Here is an 18,281-nt window from a genome sequence, read left to right as displayed (position 1 = left end):
AATGTAAGGCTATAAAGAACAAAGTTAACATCATGATTATTGTATTGAATCAATAATAATAAAAACAGCATACAAGATGTCTTGGTGACCGCAGGAAAAGCGCTTGGCGACCCCACTTCTGCAGTTCGTTCCGGCATGTGACTTGTTGGCTTTCTCCTTTACCAGCTGTTAACAGAATACTTAAGGGAGTGTTGCATCACTTTATAGAGATGCTTTTTTCAAATGTGTGTTTAATGAATAGAGTTATAAATATCCCTTACATTAGTGTGTAATACTCAGGGCATTGTGCTCTTCCCATGTATTTGTAAGGCATAGTGAATATTTAATAAAGATATAGTAAGCTCTAATTACTTAATGGAAAATCCTTTCTCGTCATTTGGCTTGGTATGAAATGAAAGCTTAGTCTGGGGAATAAATATTATTGAATACATTTTTCAAACTAATACCTATGATTGTTTTGTTTTTTTTCCATCTGAATAATTAAAAATGCTTCAAATTCAGTTTTTATAAACATGAAAATAAAATATCTTGTATTTTTTACTGTAGAAAAAAGAGCATGTTTTCTTTCAAATGAAACAAAAGTGACAAAAATCCGTAAAGAACAACCGAAGATATTACAAAAAAAAAAAAAACTACAGGGCGGGGAATTTAAATTTTCGCCACCATTTGTTTGGTGGTTCGATGTATAGCAAATCTCCAATTTCCTCTTTGCTGATGAGTTGTGAGTGGTGTGGCAAGAGTGGAGGAGTTGTAAGGTGGGCGTGGCTAGTAGTTTTTTCTGCTGTAGTACATCCTGAGAGAGAATTTCATGCTATTAACATTTTAAAAAAATTATTTTCATTTACTTTATTATAATACAATGTATATTTAAGGCCTTGTATATTGGCTGATATGATTGCTCCTAGTGATGGGAGCTCTTAAAGACTGCTCTATATACACTAGTTAGTTTTTTATCATTATTTTGTTATTACTGCTATAATTGTTTACGCTGTTATTACCATTATTATTAGTAATACAATATTTATTCAAGGCCTTGTATATTGGCTGATATGATAGCTCCTGGTGATGGGAGCTCTTAAAGACCACTTTTTTTGTCCTGCTGTGCTCTATGTATGCAATGGCCGGTTCATATGTTTTTTACCTGAAATGGTTCAATTTTATTAATTGACTTCTGCTTGTGTGTCTAGTGATTGAACCTGGTCAGCGTGTATAAGTTGATCTATTTCTCATGATTTGGTAAATTTTAATTCATCCATTTTATTTGAATCGGCTTCAGATGCCTCCTTATCCTGTACAGGCTCATATGTAACATTACTGTCACCCACTATTACCATGCTTAGCCATTACTGCATTGTGCCCCGCATCTCCACCATTTTGTTATGCTTTATCATGTACATTTATAAACTTTCATTGGTAATCCATAAACTTCTGTAAGGAAATTAAAAAGTGCAATAATTTTCCATTATATTATAAAGCCTCACCAACTCCAGAAATTAGAATGAATAGTTGGTATGAATTAGAAAGAATGTAGTAATGAAGTGTAGTAGAGATATCTGTACAATATAGTTTTAATGTAAGAAATGGAATAAAATTGTCTTGTATCACTAGACTCTTCATAAACCTTGAGTAATTCAATAATACACTAAATCAGTTAAATCACAAACTTAATTTCTACTGGTTAACACATCAATTGCATATTACCTTCACTTATTAAAAATGGAGAGAAATTAGATTTGCACTGCCACTGGAACAATTCCTAAAACTTGTGTACATACTCTACAGATAAATTAATCATTTAAAGCAAATTTAGAAAGGTTTTCCAGCCTTACCAAAACAACATTGTCTGTTTCCTTCGACTCTCCAGCCACCACTGAATCTTGACCACTTTCCCATTTGTAAAACAAACAGGAATGGACCATTGACTTCATCTATTTCATAAGCAAATGAAACAACTTTACAATTTCCTATATATAAAATAAATCTCTAAAATTTCATTTTAAGAATTCCCAATCAAACTTAGATAAGCTTATACATTACAATATCAATGTCCAAACAATACTAAGTAATTTCACATCCAGCAGTCTGGCAAATATGTACATTTTTTACATGAATGTGTTTATCGTGTTATTTTCTGAGAAAGCTGCATTGCACAGGTAACACTTGAAGGTCTTCTCTCAAGTGTGGGTCACCATGTGTCGTTTCAGTTTACTCTTTCGTGAGAAAACTGCACCACACAAGTCACACTTGAATGGCTTCTCTCCAGTGTGTGTTGCCACATGTCGTTTGAGACTACTATTTTTTGAGAATGTTGCATCACACAGCTCACACTTGAAAGACCTCTCTCCAGTGTGGGTCACCATGTGCTGTTTGAGGTTACTCTTGTGCGAGAATGTTGCACCACACAAGTCACACTTGAAAGGCTTTTCTCCAGTGTGGGTCTTCATGTGATGTTTGAGGTGACTCTTTTGTGAGAAAGCTGCATCACATAGGTCACAATGTAATGGCTTCTCTCCAGTGTGGGTCATCAAGTGTCTTTTGAGATTACTCTTTGTTGAGAAAGTTGCATCACACAGGTCACATTGGAAAGGCTTCTCTCCAGTGTGAATCCTCACATGTCGATTGAGAACACCTTTTTGTAAGAAAGCTGCACCACATATGTCACAATTGAAGGGCTTCTCTCCAGTGTGGGTCATCAAGTGGTATTTGATAGCACTCTTCCCTGAGAAAGATGCATCGCAGAGATCACACTTGAAAGGCTTCTCTCCAGTGTGGGTCATGACGTGTCGTTCGAGAACACTCTTTTGTGAGAAAGCTGCATCGCAAAGATCACATTTGAAAGGCTTCTCTCCAGTGTGGGTCATCATGTGATATTTGAGAGTATTCTTTGTCAAGAGAGCCGCACCGCACAAGTCACACTTGAAAGGCTTCTCTCCAGTTCCAGTGTGGGTCAATACGTGTCGTTTGAGAACACCCTTTCCTGAGAAAGCTGCATCGCAAAGATCACACTTGAAAGGCTTCTCTCCAGTGTGGGTCATCACATGATATTTGAGAGCATTCTTTGTCGAGAGAGATGCATTGCACATGTCACACTTGAAAGGCTTCTCTCCAGTGTGGGTCATCACGTGATATTTGAGAGCATTCTTGTTTGTAAATGCTGCATCGCACAAGTCACACTTGAAAGGCTTCTCTCCAGTTCCAGTGTGGGTCAATACGTGTCGTTTGAGAGCAGACTTTCTAGAGAAAGCTGTATCGCAAAGATCACACTTGAAAGGCTTCTCTCCAGTGTGAGTCATCACGTGATATTTGAGACTACTTTTTGTTGAGAGAGCTGCATCGCACAGGTCACATTTGAAAGGCCTAGCTGTAGTGTGGGTCACCACGTGACGTTTCAGATTACTTTTTCGTGAGAAAGCTGCCTCACACATGTCGCAATGGAAAGGCTTTTCTCCAGTGTGCGTTATTATGTGTTTTTTGAGAGCACTCTTTCCTGAGAAAGCTGCATCACACTGGAAAGGTTCATCTCCAGTGTGGGTCATCTCGGGTTATTTAAAATGACTTGTAGGATACGTGTCCCCCAGTCGCCACAAATTTTTCTCTTTTTATATGACAAACATACAGAAATTTTGGATACTTTTTCCAGGGAATTATTTGTATTTACCCCTCAACCTGAAAGGAAATATATAAGTTCGACATTAATTTTTTTATAGCATGTAATAGGAATAACATGAGCATATACAAATATAACGGGGCATTAACCAAATTACAGTACAGGAAGGAAATAAACAACTTGTATTAAATATGAAAGTTAAAGGAAGAAGAAAGAAATGGAAGGTTGAGCAAAAACTAAAAAATTGTGAGTTTGTTCCCCCCACTCCCACCCAAAACACAGCATCGAGTGAATTTTGGCTGAAATAACCCCAGAAGCCCATTAATAATACACACACACAAACATATATATATATATATATATATATCACTGCCAAGTAATGTTGTAACACATTAGTAAATACACTAAAAACCCACTGTTCATTGGATTTAAGAAAATAAAGGAAATAACGATTTCTGAATATTTTGTTCACTTGCTGTGATCCTCTTCAGCTGAAGAGGATCACAGCAAGTGATCGAAATACACGGAAATTGTTATTTCCTTTATTTTCTTAAATCCAATCAACAGTGGGTTTTTAGTGTGTATAATACATACATATACCAAAGACTTTTTCCCCCCTTACAAGGGAGGTAGCCAAAAAGAAAAAGGCATAAAAACCATTCCTACTCATTCCATCCCCTCCACCCTCCCTCTTATCTTGGCACCTCCTGGATGATGGGTCATCCCTGCATCTTGTCCACTGCCCTGGGTCAGAGGCAGTGTCGCAAGACACAGCACATCCACAGATCGGCGACCTCCCCTCATGCATAAAAGGAGAAGACGGAAAGAAATCCCTTCGGGCTGCATCAAATTTTTCTCATACATACTACCTCACCCCCCATTCCACCTCATGCATCACAACATCATCCATATACAACCATTCTCCATTCACCCCTATCTTCTGTCCTCTCCCATCCTTCCTCAACAGATATTCCCCTCTTTCCCAAAGCCCCTTTCACCCCATCCATCCATCTCATCCTAGGTCGCCCCCTCACGTTCACTCCCTCCACATCTGCCTTCCATACATCTTTTACCAGTCTTTCTTCACTCATTTTTTCCATGTGTCTAAACCATCCCAATACTCTTTCATCCACCCTATCTCCCAACTCCCCTACCACCCGTGTTCTCCTCTTCACCTCATTCCTCACTCTATCTAGCCTAGTAACCCCTATCATACTTCTCAGACACCTCATCTCAAACACATTCAAACTCCTTTTCTCTTCCTCTCTTATGTTCCATGTTTCTGCTCCATACAGTGCTGTTGGCACAATCACTCCTTCATACAATCTCCTCTTAGCATCTATTCCCAAATGTCTATTCCTCATTACACTCTTTAATCCACCAAGGCATTTACTCACTTCTCTCAATCTACATTCTACCTCCACCTTCACTCTTCTATACTACATTCGCACCCAAGTATCTAAAACTATCCACTTCCTTCAGTCTCCCTCTTCCTCTCTTCACTCCTGAACACCTCCCAATTACACTCCCAAACTCACACTCGCCCTTCCCTCTCAACTTAGTTTCAGTCAAAGCCAACACATCCATCTTTCTTCTCACAAACATACTACCTATCTCTTCCCTTTTACTTTCATCTGTACCACATCCACACACATTAAAAGACCCAAACCTTAGGGTGCTGGTTGGAAAACTCCTAGACCCTCTTATGCCTTTACTTTTTTTTTTAGGAATGTCCCCTATGGGGCTACAGGGAGAAGGATGCCTGGTCCCAATATATATATATATATATACATATATATATATATATATATATATATATATATATATATATATATATATATATATATATATATATATATATATATATACATACATAAAGTCAGAACTATAGTGAAGAGAATTGAAAATATTAGGAAGATAAATAATTGTGACAATGCTGTGTTGTTTAACTTAATGTGTATCAAGGAGAACCCGCGCCCCAAGTATACTATATATATATATATATATATATATATATATATATATATATATATAAATATATATATATATATATATATATATATATATATATATATATATATACATACACTAGAGAAATGCTGGGAATACAATGTTGGACATTGGCATATGTTTGTGGACTTTAAGCAAGCATATGACAATGTCCACCGGCAGGCCTTGTGGAGAGTACTATAGTACTATAAGATTTCAGCATTCCAACAAAGCTAGTAAAGCTAGTGAAGGCGGCATATGAGGAATGAAGAGCAATGATAAGAGTCGGTAATAAATACACTGACTCATTTGAAATAATAAGTGGACTGAGGCAGGGATGTATATTATCCCCCCTGCTCTTCAACCTGATACTGGAGAGGGCTATCAATGGGATTCCAAGGGAGAATCATGGACTGGTGCTTGAAACCGGAAGGGTAAATGTTATGGCGTACGCTGACGATGTAGACCTAGTAGATAGAACCTTAGAAGGGGTAAAAGAGATTTTCATGGCCTTTAAAGAGAGAGCAAATAGAATGGGATCACAGGTGAACAGTGCAAAAACAGAGCTTATGTGAATGCAAAAGGACGTTAATAGAGAGGAACGATTAGAAATAGACAGTATCAGGTATGGGGTGTGCAGAAGATTTAAATACCTTGGATCTATAGTTGATGATGATGATAATATAGAAACAGAAATTAAAAGCAGAACAGCATCAGCCGATCAATGTTTCTACAGTCTCAAAAAAGTCCTGGGAAGAGCGAACATATCTAAAAAGACAAAACTGAGGATCTACAACACCCTTATCATACCAGTTTTGCTGCATGGATGAAACACGGAGTCTCACAAGGAGAATGGAACACTCCTTATCTGTCTTTGAAAATAAAGTCCTTAGGAAGATGTTTGGCCCAGTGTATGATGTAGATAAACAAGCATGGAGACAATGACACAACCATGAACTGAGAGAGTTGGCAGATCAAAGAAGTATCATAAATACAATAAAGGTAAGACGAATGCAATGGGCTGGTCATGTCGCCCGAATGGAAATGGACAGAATTCCAAGACAGGTCATGACGGAAAGAATTATCGGTGGAAGAAGATCAGTAGGAAGACACAGAAGATGGATGGATAACATCAAACAAGACCTAAGAAGTGCTGGTTGTCGCCCGAATGGAAATGGACAGAATTCCAAGACAGGTCATGACGGAAAGAATTATCGGTGGTGGTGGAAGAAGATCAGTAGGAAGACACAGAAGAAGATGGATGGATAACATCAAACAAGACCTAAGAAGTGCTGGGATGGAGAACACGGAAGACTGGATGACAAGTGCACAAAACCAACGTCAATGGAGGCAGATAGTAACGGCAGTGAGGGGTCAGCAAGCGGCCCAAACACCAAGAGAGTAAGAGTAAGAGTAAGTATAGATGAGACTGTGATGCATGAGGGGGAGTGGGTGGGGGATGGGGAGTGAGGTTGCATGTACGAGAAATTTTTTTTGATGCAGCCCAATGGGATTTCTCCCCGTCTTCTCCTTTCTGTGTGGGGGGACGGAGAGGGGGGTCACCGAATTTATGAAGTTGCCTTGCTGTGGATGAGCTGTGTCATGCAACACTACTTCTGACCCAGGGCAGTGGGCAGGATGCAGGGATGACCTGTCATCCAGGAGGTGCCAAGATGGGAAGGAGGGTGGAGGGGAGTGGAATTTATGGGAAATGAAATGGGTGGGAGTAGTTTCTCTGTCTTTTTCTTTTTGGCTACCCCCTGTGTAAGGGGGAAAAAGCCTTTGGTATATGTATGTGTGTGTGTATATATATATATAAATATATATATATATATATATATAATATATATATATATATATATATATATATATATATATATATATATAATCATGATCTAGTCAACCTTACCTATACCTAGGTTAGGTTACGCTCACCTCACCCACCCTCCGGTTCTATCAACTACTAAAACATGGCGCATGATGGGAGCAGCTTGCTGAATTATGGTTATTCATTGAAAACATTTACTTAAAAAGAATTACAATTAGGTCTTCATGAAAACTGATTTGTGTCCATAGCAATCTTACTCACAAATCAAGAAAACATTTTTTTTTTTCATTAGATTATCATTATGGAGAACGATGCTAATTCTGGAACATTGTGATATAAAGTAAATTACTTACTAACATTTTTTGAGGCAATGGTTCCTCTTGTTAGACATTTCACTGCATGTATTTGACATATTCCAAATAATGTATGATACCCCTGTGATCCGCAAACTTTACCCTAAAAAGAACTTGCCAAGAATATGATAACCTAGAAAATGTAATACCTAACTTATCCATGGTGACGGTCGTTGCATGCCTATCATGCGAGAACGTAAACAATGAATAAACATTTTCTCAAGTCTATATTTGCCTATCAAATTGGACAAGTTAGGAAAATAACCTTTACCACACAATAAATATATCTACACGAATGACAAGTACCCATAATGATAATAACACTTGCTTGTTACCTGTATGACTGCTATGTTCCCAATTATGCCACTTATTTGTAATAAATTAGTACAAGTGGACTTGTTAGAATGAATATAAAGAACTTGTAACAATATCATAATCAGTGCATAGTGAATTTAGAGATTAGACGTGAAGTTCTGAAATTGAATTTCGTTCCGAGGAAGACTAGTGTCGGCCCGTCTAGTAGAATGTAGACAGTATATACAGTCCAATTCTGCAATTCTTAAAAAAATAAAAAATAAAAAAATAAATAAATAAATAAATAAATGAATAAATAAATAAATAAAATGTTTCCAACTTTTTTGACCTTGACTAAATATGGTAATTGTGGAGCGTAAATATATATTTTTATGAAACATACAAAATCTACTAAAAAGTGTCGATTTGTCGATGATGCAATGAAGGCTATTTTTCAAACGCACTGTATATGCCACTTACATAAAACATACATACAGTATAAAGAAAGAGCTGAAAGAATCTTATATTGTTTATTCTTCAAAGAACAACACGCTGTTTGTTAACCAAATTAATCTAACATAGACATCCATAATGCCAGTCCATTTGTTTGCATTTCGCCCATTTACTTGCCCTCTACATGCTTTTTTCTGTTGGCTATGAATGTTAACCAAATTAATCTAACATATACATCCATAATGCCAGTCCATTTGTTTGCATTTCGCCCATTTACTTGCCCTCTACATGCTTTTTTCTGTTGGCTATGAATGTTTTGTAAATGGCTGAGGCTAGTGTTGCCACTGTGATCCATGCCAGTTCCCACAAATGAGAGTCTTTTCCCACAACAATTCAACCAAAACTACTAGACTCCACGAACAATTTCTCCTTGGCTCAGATAATAACAAAACCATCCCACTGAACTAACATCTTGATGAGTAAGTCATCATATGCCATCTTATATCACTCTTGAATATATTTTATTAAACACTGATGGATACATAACCGTAGTTATATTTAATGTAGCAAATTACAAGTAACAATGGCGTACACTCAAGGCAACTTTGCACAATTCCTCTCACCAGTGCAGGTCTTCACGTGATATTTGAGATTATTCGTTCCTAAGAAAGCTACATCGCACAGGTCACACTTTAAAGGCTTCTCTTCATTGTGGCTTATCACGTGATATTTAAGATTATTCTTTCATGGGAAAGCTGCACCGCATATGACAAACTCGAAAGGCTTTTCTCCAGTGTGGGTCATCACGTATCGTTGAAGTGTAATCTTTAGTATGCTGTATCACAACAATGAGCAGGTCAACATATGCAATCTTGAAAAAAATATTAAACTGTGGGTGTTGTGTTTCCAGGGATTCAATAAACACTGCTGAATATATTACCATAGTTATATTTACAGTAACACAAATTACAAGTAACAACGGCGTATATTTCATGCAACTTTGCACAATGCTAAGGTAAACAATTGTCACAGCACTCGCTAACATTCTCGACGGTTTTTCGTAATTACAAATACAATCGTGCACTTAATGGAACACTCAAGACTTTCATTACGAAAAAAGCAAAAATGCAATTACACAATAGGTCAATCAAATACCATTCAAATAACTGAACAACCGAGGGTCAACCAACAATAACAACTGGCAACCTGCGTGGGTGACGACCCAACCAAACAGGTCTATAACACTGGATCAATATTTAATTGTTGAACGTACCATCATATAGAAGAGTTAACCCATTAAGTTCCGATGACAAGATTCCTTGTCATTTGGTCAAATAAAACCCAAAATTATAAAACACCAAAATGTTTGATCCACCAGAAAAATATGACGTCAGTCCTGCTGCGAGCGAAGCGAGCAGCGAGGACTGACGTCATATTTTTCTGGTGTTGGATCAAACATTTTGGTGTTTTATAATTTTGGGTTTTATTTGACCAAATGACAAGGAATCTTGTCATCGGAGTTTAATGGGTTAAATAAACCAGGTCACACTGGAGAGGCTTCTCACCAGCACAATGTGGGTCATCAATCAATACACGAGATCAACCTTTCATGAGAAAGTATGAGGCTCTACGTGACATTTGAAATAAGTCCTTCGTGAGAAAGCTGAAAAGATGTATGGGTTGCCACGTGAAGTCAAAAAAAAATTTCTTGTGAGAAAGCTGCATCACAATGTCACTTGAAGAGCTCCTCTCGTGGGCCACCAAGTGTCGTTTGTGATCATTCTTTCCGAGGAAGAAGCATCACATAGGTTATACTTGGAAGGACTCTCTCCAGAGCTGCATAAGAGGTCACACTTCTCTACAGTGTCGATCATCACGTGATATCTAGATCATACTTTCGTGTGAAAGTTTCACCGCAAAGGTTACACTGGTAAGATGTCTCGTTAATGTTGTAAGAGGCTCGTAGATATAGACAGATGAGGTAGATAGAGGGATAGGTGTTGAGGATTTCGTTTGGCTGTTTTGTAGACAATAGTTCGAGAAATTTTATTGCTTCGCTTCTAGCGTTGTTTTTTAAACAGAGCCTTTGGAACTCGATTTTATTTTTGTGTTTTGCTGATGTATACAATATGTAAACCAAGTCAGTGTGCAGTGAATTCAAGATTGCATGAGTAAGCAATATTGCATACGGAGTTGTAACGGCGGATCTGAACGGAGAAAAGTAAATTGGTTCACGATTTTAAGATCACGCCTTTAGGGGAGGTTCTTAAATATAAAGTTAAAGATCATTGGACTTAAGAAATCATGACGTCACTGCAGAACTGACATAGGACCAAAATTGAGTATTCTCGAAGGGAGTCCCTTGGTGTACCTACAGTACTTAAGAGAATCACGTTGTAGAAGAATTCGTGAAGAAAATCAAAACATCTCCACCGTTTAATTCCCCCTCCTATACACGAGATAATACTAAAATTAACATTATGTGATGTGCTATATCCTATACTAAGTCGTATGATCGGAGGCACAAGGCCTACCGACTAAAACTGTGAGTTACCATCGTACGTAACAGATGCAGTGGTGAAAGGAAAGTAGAGTGAAATACAGACTAAACGAAAACGCACGAAAGAAAGAGGGCACATAGGGGTGACAACAGAATGGCAACAGATGGTCACAGTGGGCATCGTGATATTTCAAATTATTCTTTTCTGAGAAAGCTACATTGCACACGTCACACTTTAAAGACTGTTATCCAGTGTGGGTCATCATGTAATATTTGAGAGCACTCTTTGTTGAGAGAGCTGTATTGCTCAGGTCACACTTAAAAAGCTCCTCTCCAATGTGAATCATCACGTGATATTTGAGAGCACAATTTTATGAGAAAGCTGCATCACACAGGTCACATTTGTGGTTCATTATGTGTTGAGAGAACAGTTTTGTGAGAAGTTTGCATCACACTTGTCACATTGGAAAGGCTCCTCTGCAGTGTGGATCACCACGTGTCGTTGAGATTACTTTTATGTAAGAAATAGTTATTTATACAGGTCACACTCGAAAGGTTTGTGTCCGGTTTGATCCCTCACGTGTCGCTCCAGAGCATTCTTACCTGAGAAAGCTGCGTCACACAGGAGGTCACTTTCGAAAGGTTTCTCTCCAGTATGGGCCATCACGTGATATTTAAGATGCCTTGTATGATTTGAGCACCACAGATTCCACACAGGATTCTCTTCATAATATAATGAATATACGGAATATTCGGGTACCCCTTGACCACAAAGAAAATGTTTAATAAGTTCGACATGTAACTTTTTGAGATCATGTAATAGAGGTACAACAAGCGTATATAAATACAATAGGACATTAACCAAAATGCAGTAGCGGAAAAAACGGAAGGCGTAACGAATACTAAAAACGATATAGTTGTGCAGAAAATGAGAGAAAAAAGACTGTAGGAGTAAAAATTAATCAGAAAAATATGGAAAACAAGTTGAATGAATACTGCAAAGAGATACGAGGAAAAGAGATAGGCCTATAACATAGGATACAATAGCATAGTTGGAGAGAACAAAATTTTGTTAATTTCTCGCAGAGGGTTACTCCATATACACACACCAACAAAGATTGTCATAAATCAACGATGAGAGGTTCATGAGCATATGATATTTATTGCTACAGGAAATCACTTATTTTCCATTTTCCGTGCCTCCCATCCCGCTCCACTAACCTCTAACAAGTTGCATTCCGCAGAAATACCACCAGAAGCCACCAATTTTTGACATCCATGTGTGAAAAGTAAATTATTTCCGATCAATCTAGTCTAACATGTCCCTACCTAACTTATGATAGGTTAAATTCGCTCCTCCCTTCCATCAAATATTAAACCAAGGTGCGTGGTTGGAGTGGTTTGTTATTTTATAGAGAAAATATCTCCTTCAATATCAATACAAGTTATAAGCCACAGTGGACGAGTGAACATTAAAAAATAAATAACATAAAAAAAAAAGTATAATGAAGGATAAAATAGTACAGATAACGTAATACGAAAAGCTGGTACATTTTTATAGATATCGCCCACCTGATATCAAGGATGTCATAAATCAATGTTTATCTTATCCTTGCAAAACCTTTACTAGTTTCCATTGGCCAGGGAACACCTCTGAAACACAGCATTCGCGAGTAATCGAGTGAATTTTTGCTGATTTAGCACCAGAAGCCCTCAAATAAAAGTAAAATTTTGATGTCTATGACGTTAGAAAATATGTAGTCAGGCGTGCCTATTCTATCAATTACTAAATAGAGGCGCGAGGTGTCAGTAGCCTGTTGAGTTATGGTTATTCAGTTAAAACAGGCACTTAACCCATTCAACTCCGATGACAAGATGTCTTGTCATTTGGTCAAATAAAACAAAAAATCATAAAACACCAAAATGTTTGATCAAACACCAGAAAAATATGACGTCAGTCCTCGCTTCGCTCGCAGCGAAGCGAGGACTGACGTCATATTTTTCTGGTGTTTGATCAAACATTTTGGTGTTTTATGATTTTTTGTTTTATTTGACCAAATGACAAGACATCTTGTCATCGGAGTTGAATGGGTTAATATATTACTGTGGCGAAAGAGCATGAATGAATGTTGCATAGTGTGCCTGGATGGTTAATATGGACGTGACGCGATTTGTAACGTGTGATTGATGCGTGATTCGGAGAGGAAGCAAGGGGTATGTAGCGAGGGTATGCGTGGGGGGACGCCAGGGGGGGGGTTGTCCCGGCGTCGCCCGCCATACCCCGGATAGTAGCAGTGCAAGCTTCGGCCCGGACTATTGTATGTGAGCCTTTTCCATCACCCGCGATTCCAGAATCACGGCTCATGTGCCATAGAAAAGGTGAGATAATTGCAGAGATCCGTAACATTACAATTGCTTCTTCGTGAAAGGCTCTCCAGTGTGAATCATCACGTGATATTTGAGAGCACTCTTTCCTGAAAAGGCTGCATCGCACAGTTCACACTTGAAAGGCTTCTCTCAAGTGTGGTTTATCACGTGATATTTGAAAGCCTTCTTTTTTGAGAAAGCTACATCACATAGGTCACACTTGAAAAGCTTCTCTCCGCTGTGTGTCATCATGTGCCCTTTGAGAACATCATTTCTTGAGAAAGCTGCACCACACAAGTCACACTTGAAAGGCTTCTCTCCAGTGTGGGTCCTCGTGTGATATTTGAGAGCACTCTTTCCCGAGAAAACTGCATCGCACAGGTCACACTTGAAAGGCTTCTCTCCAGTGTGGTTCATCACGTGATATTTGAGAGCATTCTTTGTTGAGAAAGCCGCATCGCACAGGTCACACATGAAAGGCTTCTCTCCTGTGTGGGTCATCACATGTCGTTCGAGATTACCCTTTCTTGAGAAAGCTTCATCACACAGGTCACAATTGAAATTCTTTTCTCCAGTGTGGGTCATCATGTGTTGTTTGAGAGAACTCTTCAGTGAGAAAGTTGCATTACACAGGTTACACTGGAAAGGCTTCTCTCCAGTGTGGGTCATTACGTGGTATTTGAGAGCATTCTTTGTTGAGAAAGCTGCATCGCACATGTCACACTTGAAAGGCTTCTCTCCGGTGTGGGTCATTATATGATGTTTGAGACTACTCTTTCTTGAGAAAGCTGCATCACACAGGTCACATTGTAATGACTTCTCTCCGGTGTGGGTCACCAAGTGTTGTTTGAGACTACTCTTTCTTGAGAAAGTTACATCACACAGGTCACATTGGAACGGCTTCTCTCCGGTGTGAGTCATCACGTGTCGTTTGAGAACACCCTTTTGTGAGAAAGCTGCACCGCATAGGTCACAACTAAAGGGCTTCTCTCCAGTATGGGTCATAACGTGGTATTTGATAGCACTCTTTCCTGAGAAAGATGCGTCGCAGAGATCACACTTGAAAGGCTTCTCTCCAGTGTGTGTCATGACGTGTCGTTCGAGAACACTTTTTCCTGAGAAAGCTGCATCGCAAAAATCACACTTGAAAGGTTTCTCTCTAGTGTGGGTCATCACGTGATATTTGAGAGCATTCTTTGTTGAGAGAGCTTCATCGCACAAGTCACACTTGAAAGGCTTCTCTCCAGTGTGGATCGTCATGTGATATTTGAGATAACTCTTTTGTGAGAAAGCTGCGACACACAATTGACATTTGAAAGGCTTCTCTGCAGTGTGGGTAACCACGTGTCGTTTGAGATTACTCTTTCGTGAGAAAGCTGCCTCACACAGGTCACACTGAAAAGGTCTTTCTCCAGTGTGTGGTATGTGTCTTTTGAGATCAATCTTTCCTGAGAAAGCTCCATCACACAGGTCACGTTGGAAAGATTTCTCCCCAGTGTGGGTCATCTCGGGATATTTATGATGACTCGTAGGAGATGTGCGCCACAGTCGCCACACAAGTTTCTCTTTATTATATGACGAATATACCTTTTCCAGGGAATTACTTACGTTCACCCCTCAACCTGAAAAGAAAATATATATAAACCCGACATCTAAGTTTTTGAAAGCAAGTAGCACGAGCGTATAGAAATACAATGGGGCAGTAAACAAAATGCAGTAGGGGAAGGGAACAAACACCTCGTATTATTAAATACAAAACTTAAAAGAAGAAAGAAATGGAAGGTTACCCAAATATAAAAAATGATGTATTGTGCAGAACATACATGAATTGGGAAACGATAAAGAAAATAAGTGCCTGAAAAAATACTGCAATGATATAGAGGACACAAGATTAAGAAATCTGTGTATAATGTAGGATACAACAGCAAAGTTGGAATAAGAAATCAAATTTTCATGCACACACGCGCGCGCTCACACCAATCAAGGATATCATAAATCAACGTTTGAGAGAATCACGAGACTCTGATATTTACTCCTACGGCAAATCACTTGTTTACCATTTTGCAGTGACCCACGTCCCTAACCTCAGGGTTGGCGGGCAAAAAAAGCCATTCCGTAGAAATACCACGAAATAAAATGTTGACTTTTGACATCCTTGTGTGAGAAGTAAATGACTTCTAGATAATCTATCCTGACGTGTCTCTACATACACCTAGGATAGGTTAGAACCACCCCTCCCTTCCATCAAATACTAAAACGAGGAGCACGATCGGAGTAGCTTGTTGAATTACAGTTATCCAGTGAAAAAAAAATCAAGTGAGTTATAAGAAATTTGAGTGAATATAGTAGCAATCTTACTTGTAAATAAGATAGCTTCCAGGTTATGATGAATGATGCTATTTCTAGAATATTCTGATACAAAATATATTACGTGTTAATATTTCAAGAGTATGATGAAAATATAGAAATACAGCAAGGTACGAGAAGAAGAAGAAGAAGAAGAAGAAGAAAATTAAAATCATAAAGCCTAACAACAAAGTAATGTCGTAGTGCATTGGTAAAATAATACTAATGACCCACTTTCGGAGAAGAATAAGCGAAAGTAAAAATATCCGTATATTTCGATCACTAACTGTGATCCTCTTCACATCTGCTGAAGAGGATCGCAGTTAGTGATCGAAATATACGGATATTTTTACTTTCGCTTATTCTTCTCCGAAAGTGGGTCATTAGTATTATTATATAGCCTAAAAACTGGAAAAAAATGGTAAAGTGAAAATTAACATGGAAATAAAAAGCCACAGTGGTAAATGAATAAACATTACAGAGAAAGAAGCCAAAAAATAATGATGATATCTATGGTGTGAATATTGAATTTGGTACAGTGGGGGGTGCACAATTGGCACCCCGGTGGGAGGTCAAAAGGTCAGAGTGAGGCGGGAAAGCCGCCGGGACGCGAGGGCGTCGGGTCCCCCAGAGTGTGTGTATTCACCTCGGATCTGCTGCAGTCTCTGTCGAGACAGCCAGACACCACCCTACGGCAGTGAGCTCAGAGTTTATTATTTGCCGATCTCTGGGTAGGTCTGAGACCACTCACACACCACACACCGGGACAGCAAGGTCACAACTCCTTGACTAACGTCCCGTACCTACTCACTGCTAGGTGAACAGGGGCTACACGTGAAAGGAGACAAACCCAACTTATCTCCGCCCGGCCGGGGAATCGAACCCCGGTTCTCTGGCTTGTGAGGCCAGTGCTTTACCACTCCGCCACCGAGCCGTGTGTGTGTGTGTGTGTGTGTGTGTGTGTGTGTGTGTGTGTGTGTGTGTGTGTGTGTGTGTGTGTGTGTGTGTGTGTGTGTGTGTGTGTGTTCACCTTGGTCTTTGGATCACGTGTTGGACTCGTGATCGACAGCTATTTCCCTCCCGGAAGAGAGCTCAGACCTCGTATGACCGATCTATGGGTAATACTGTGACCTTACACGCACACACACACCCAACTCCCCGCCCTAGAGAGTTGGAGTAACGACTCGAAGCGCAGCGATACTGAAATAAACGAGGCGAAGCAGCAAGTGGAATTGTGCTAGGATTAGGTTTACTAATAGGCAAAGGTGTTAGGTAAGCTAGGATAGGGTGTGATAGAAGTGTGATGTGAAGCAGAAACAACCAGAGGAGCAGAATTTACACAGAAATCAGGTAAGTGATAAACACAATCCTACAATATCAACAACAACAATAATAATAATAATGATAGTAGTAATAATAATAATAATAATAATAATAATAATAATAATAATAATAATAATGATGACGATGTTCATGAGCATGATCATGATGACGACGGCGACGACAATGATGATGATGATGATGATGATGATGATGATGATGATGATGATGATGATGATGATGATGATGATGATGATGATGATGATGATGATGATGATGATGATGATGATGATGATGATGATGATGATGATGATGATGATGATGATGATGATGATGAAGGATACAATGGCACAGATAACTGGAAATCAATGTTTGCGAATCCTTTACTGGTTTCCATTGGCCAGGGAACACCTTCGCTCCCTTCCCGCCCGAAACACAACATTGGCTGGTAATCGAGTGAATTTTGGCTGTGTGTGTGTGTGTGTGTGTGTGTGTGTGTGTGTGTGTGTGTGTGTGTGTGTGTGTGTGTGTGTGTGTGTGTGTGTGTGTGTGTGTGTGTCTATATTCTTAGAGAAAAGATAATCTAGTCAACCGTACCTTACCTATACCTAGGTTAGGTTCCGCTCACCTCACGCCCCCCCCCCCATTCCGGTTCTATCAACTACTAAATAACTAAAATAATGCGCATGATGGAAGTAGCTTGTTGAGTTATGGTGATTCAGATAAAACAGACACTTATAAATTAATTACAATTATGTCTTCGTGAAAACTGATTTGTGTCCGCGACAATCTTGTTCACAAATCAAGAAAACAATATAAGACTGCTTTTTCGTTAAGTTATAGAGAATGATGCTATTTCTGGAACAACGCGATATAATGTAAATTACTAGTTTTTTAAGCAATGGTTCCCATCGTAAGACATTTCGCTGCATGTATTTTGTGTATTTCAGTTCCAAATGATGTATGGTACCCCTGTAACCCCCCAAACTTTCCATTAAAAAGAACTTGCCAAAAATATTGTAACCTAGGAAACCTAACTTACGGCTATGTATCTATGGTGGTTGCATACTTATCATGCGAGAATGTAAACAATCAATAAGCATTTTGAAGACTACATTCTACCTACCAAATTGGCTGCGCCCATATGCGATCAAAACTACCTCCAAACCAACCAACATCAGGTAAGGGAAATGACCTCTACCACACAATAAATAAATCTACACG

General features: G+C 38.9%; 2 protein-coding genes across 2 annotated transcripts in view; both read right to left on the bottom strand.

Moving 5' to 3' along the window:
• Window positions 1–2,166: 2,166 nt before the first annotated feature.
• Window positions 2,167–8,284, bottom strand: LOC143031596 (uncharacterized). Its single transcript, XM_076195665.1, has 2 exons — window positions 8,113–8,284; window positions 2,167–3,666 (listed from the first exon to the last, which is right to left on the bottom strand). The coding sequence occupies exon 2, from the start codon at window positions 3,534–3,536 to the stop codon at window positions 2,175–2,177; it is 1,362 nt and encodes a 453-aa protein (XP_076051780.1). The 5' UTR covers window positions 3,537–3,666; window positions 8,113–8,284; the 3' UTR covers window positions 2,167–2,174.
• Window positions 8,285–10,012: 1,728 nt separating this feature from the next.
• LOC143031597 (uncharacterized) overlaps window positions 10,013–18,281 on the bottom strand; it is an 8,486-nt gene continuing 217 nt past the window's right edge. Inside the window, exon 2 of the mRNA XM_076195666.1 lies at window positions 10,013–15,013. Coding sequence (XP_076051781.1) covers window positions 13,542–14,897 — 1,356 coding nt within the window. The 5' untranslated portion in view covers window positions 14,898–15,013 and the 3' untranslated portion in view covers window positions 10,013–13,541. The remainder of the gene's footprint in view (window positions 15,014–18,281) is intronic.

Source organism: Oratosquilla oratoria, chromosome 12 (assembly GCF_046742065.1).
Source record: "Oratosquilla oratoria isolate Oo_2021 chromosome 12, ASM4674206v1, whole genome shotgun sequence".
NCBI classification, from domain to species: Eukaryota; Metazoa; Arthropoda; class Malacostraca; order Stomatopoda; family Squillidae; genus Oratosquilla; species Oratosquilla oratoria.
This window is presented reverse-complemented; position numbering and strand designations above follow the sequence as displayed.

Excerpts from the sequence above, each read along its gene's own strand:
- LOC143031596 (XM_076195665.1), bottom strand. The coding sequence starts at position 3,536 with ATGACCCACACTGGAGATGAACCTTTCCAGTGTGATGCAGCTTTCTCA.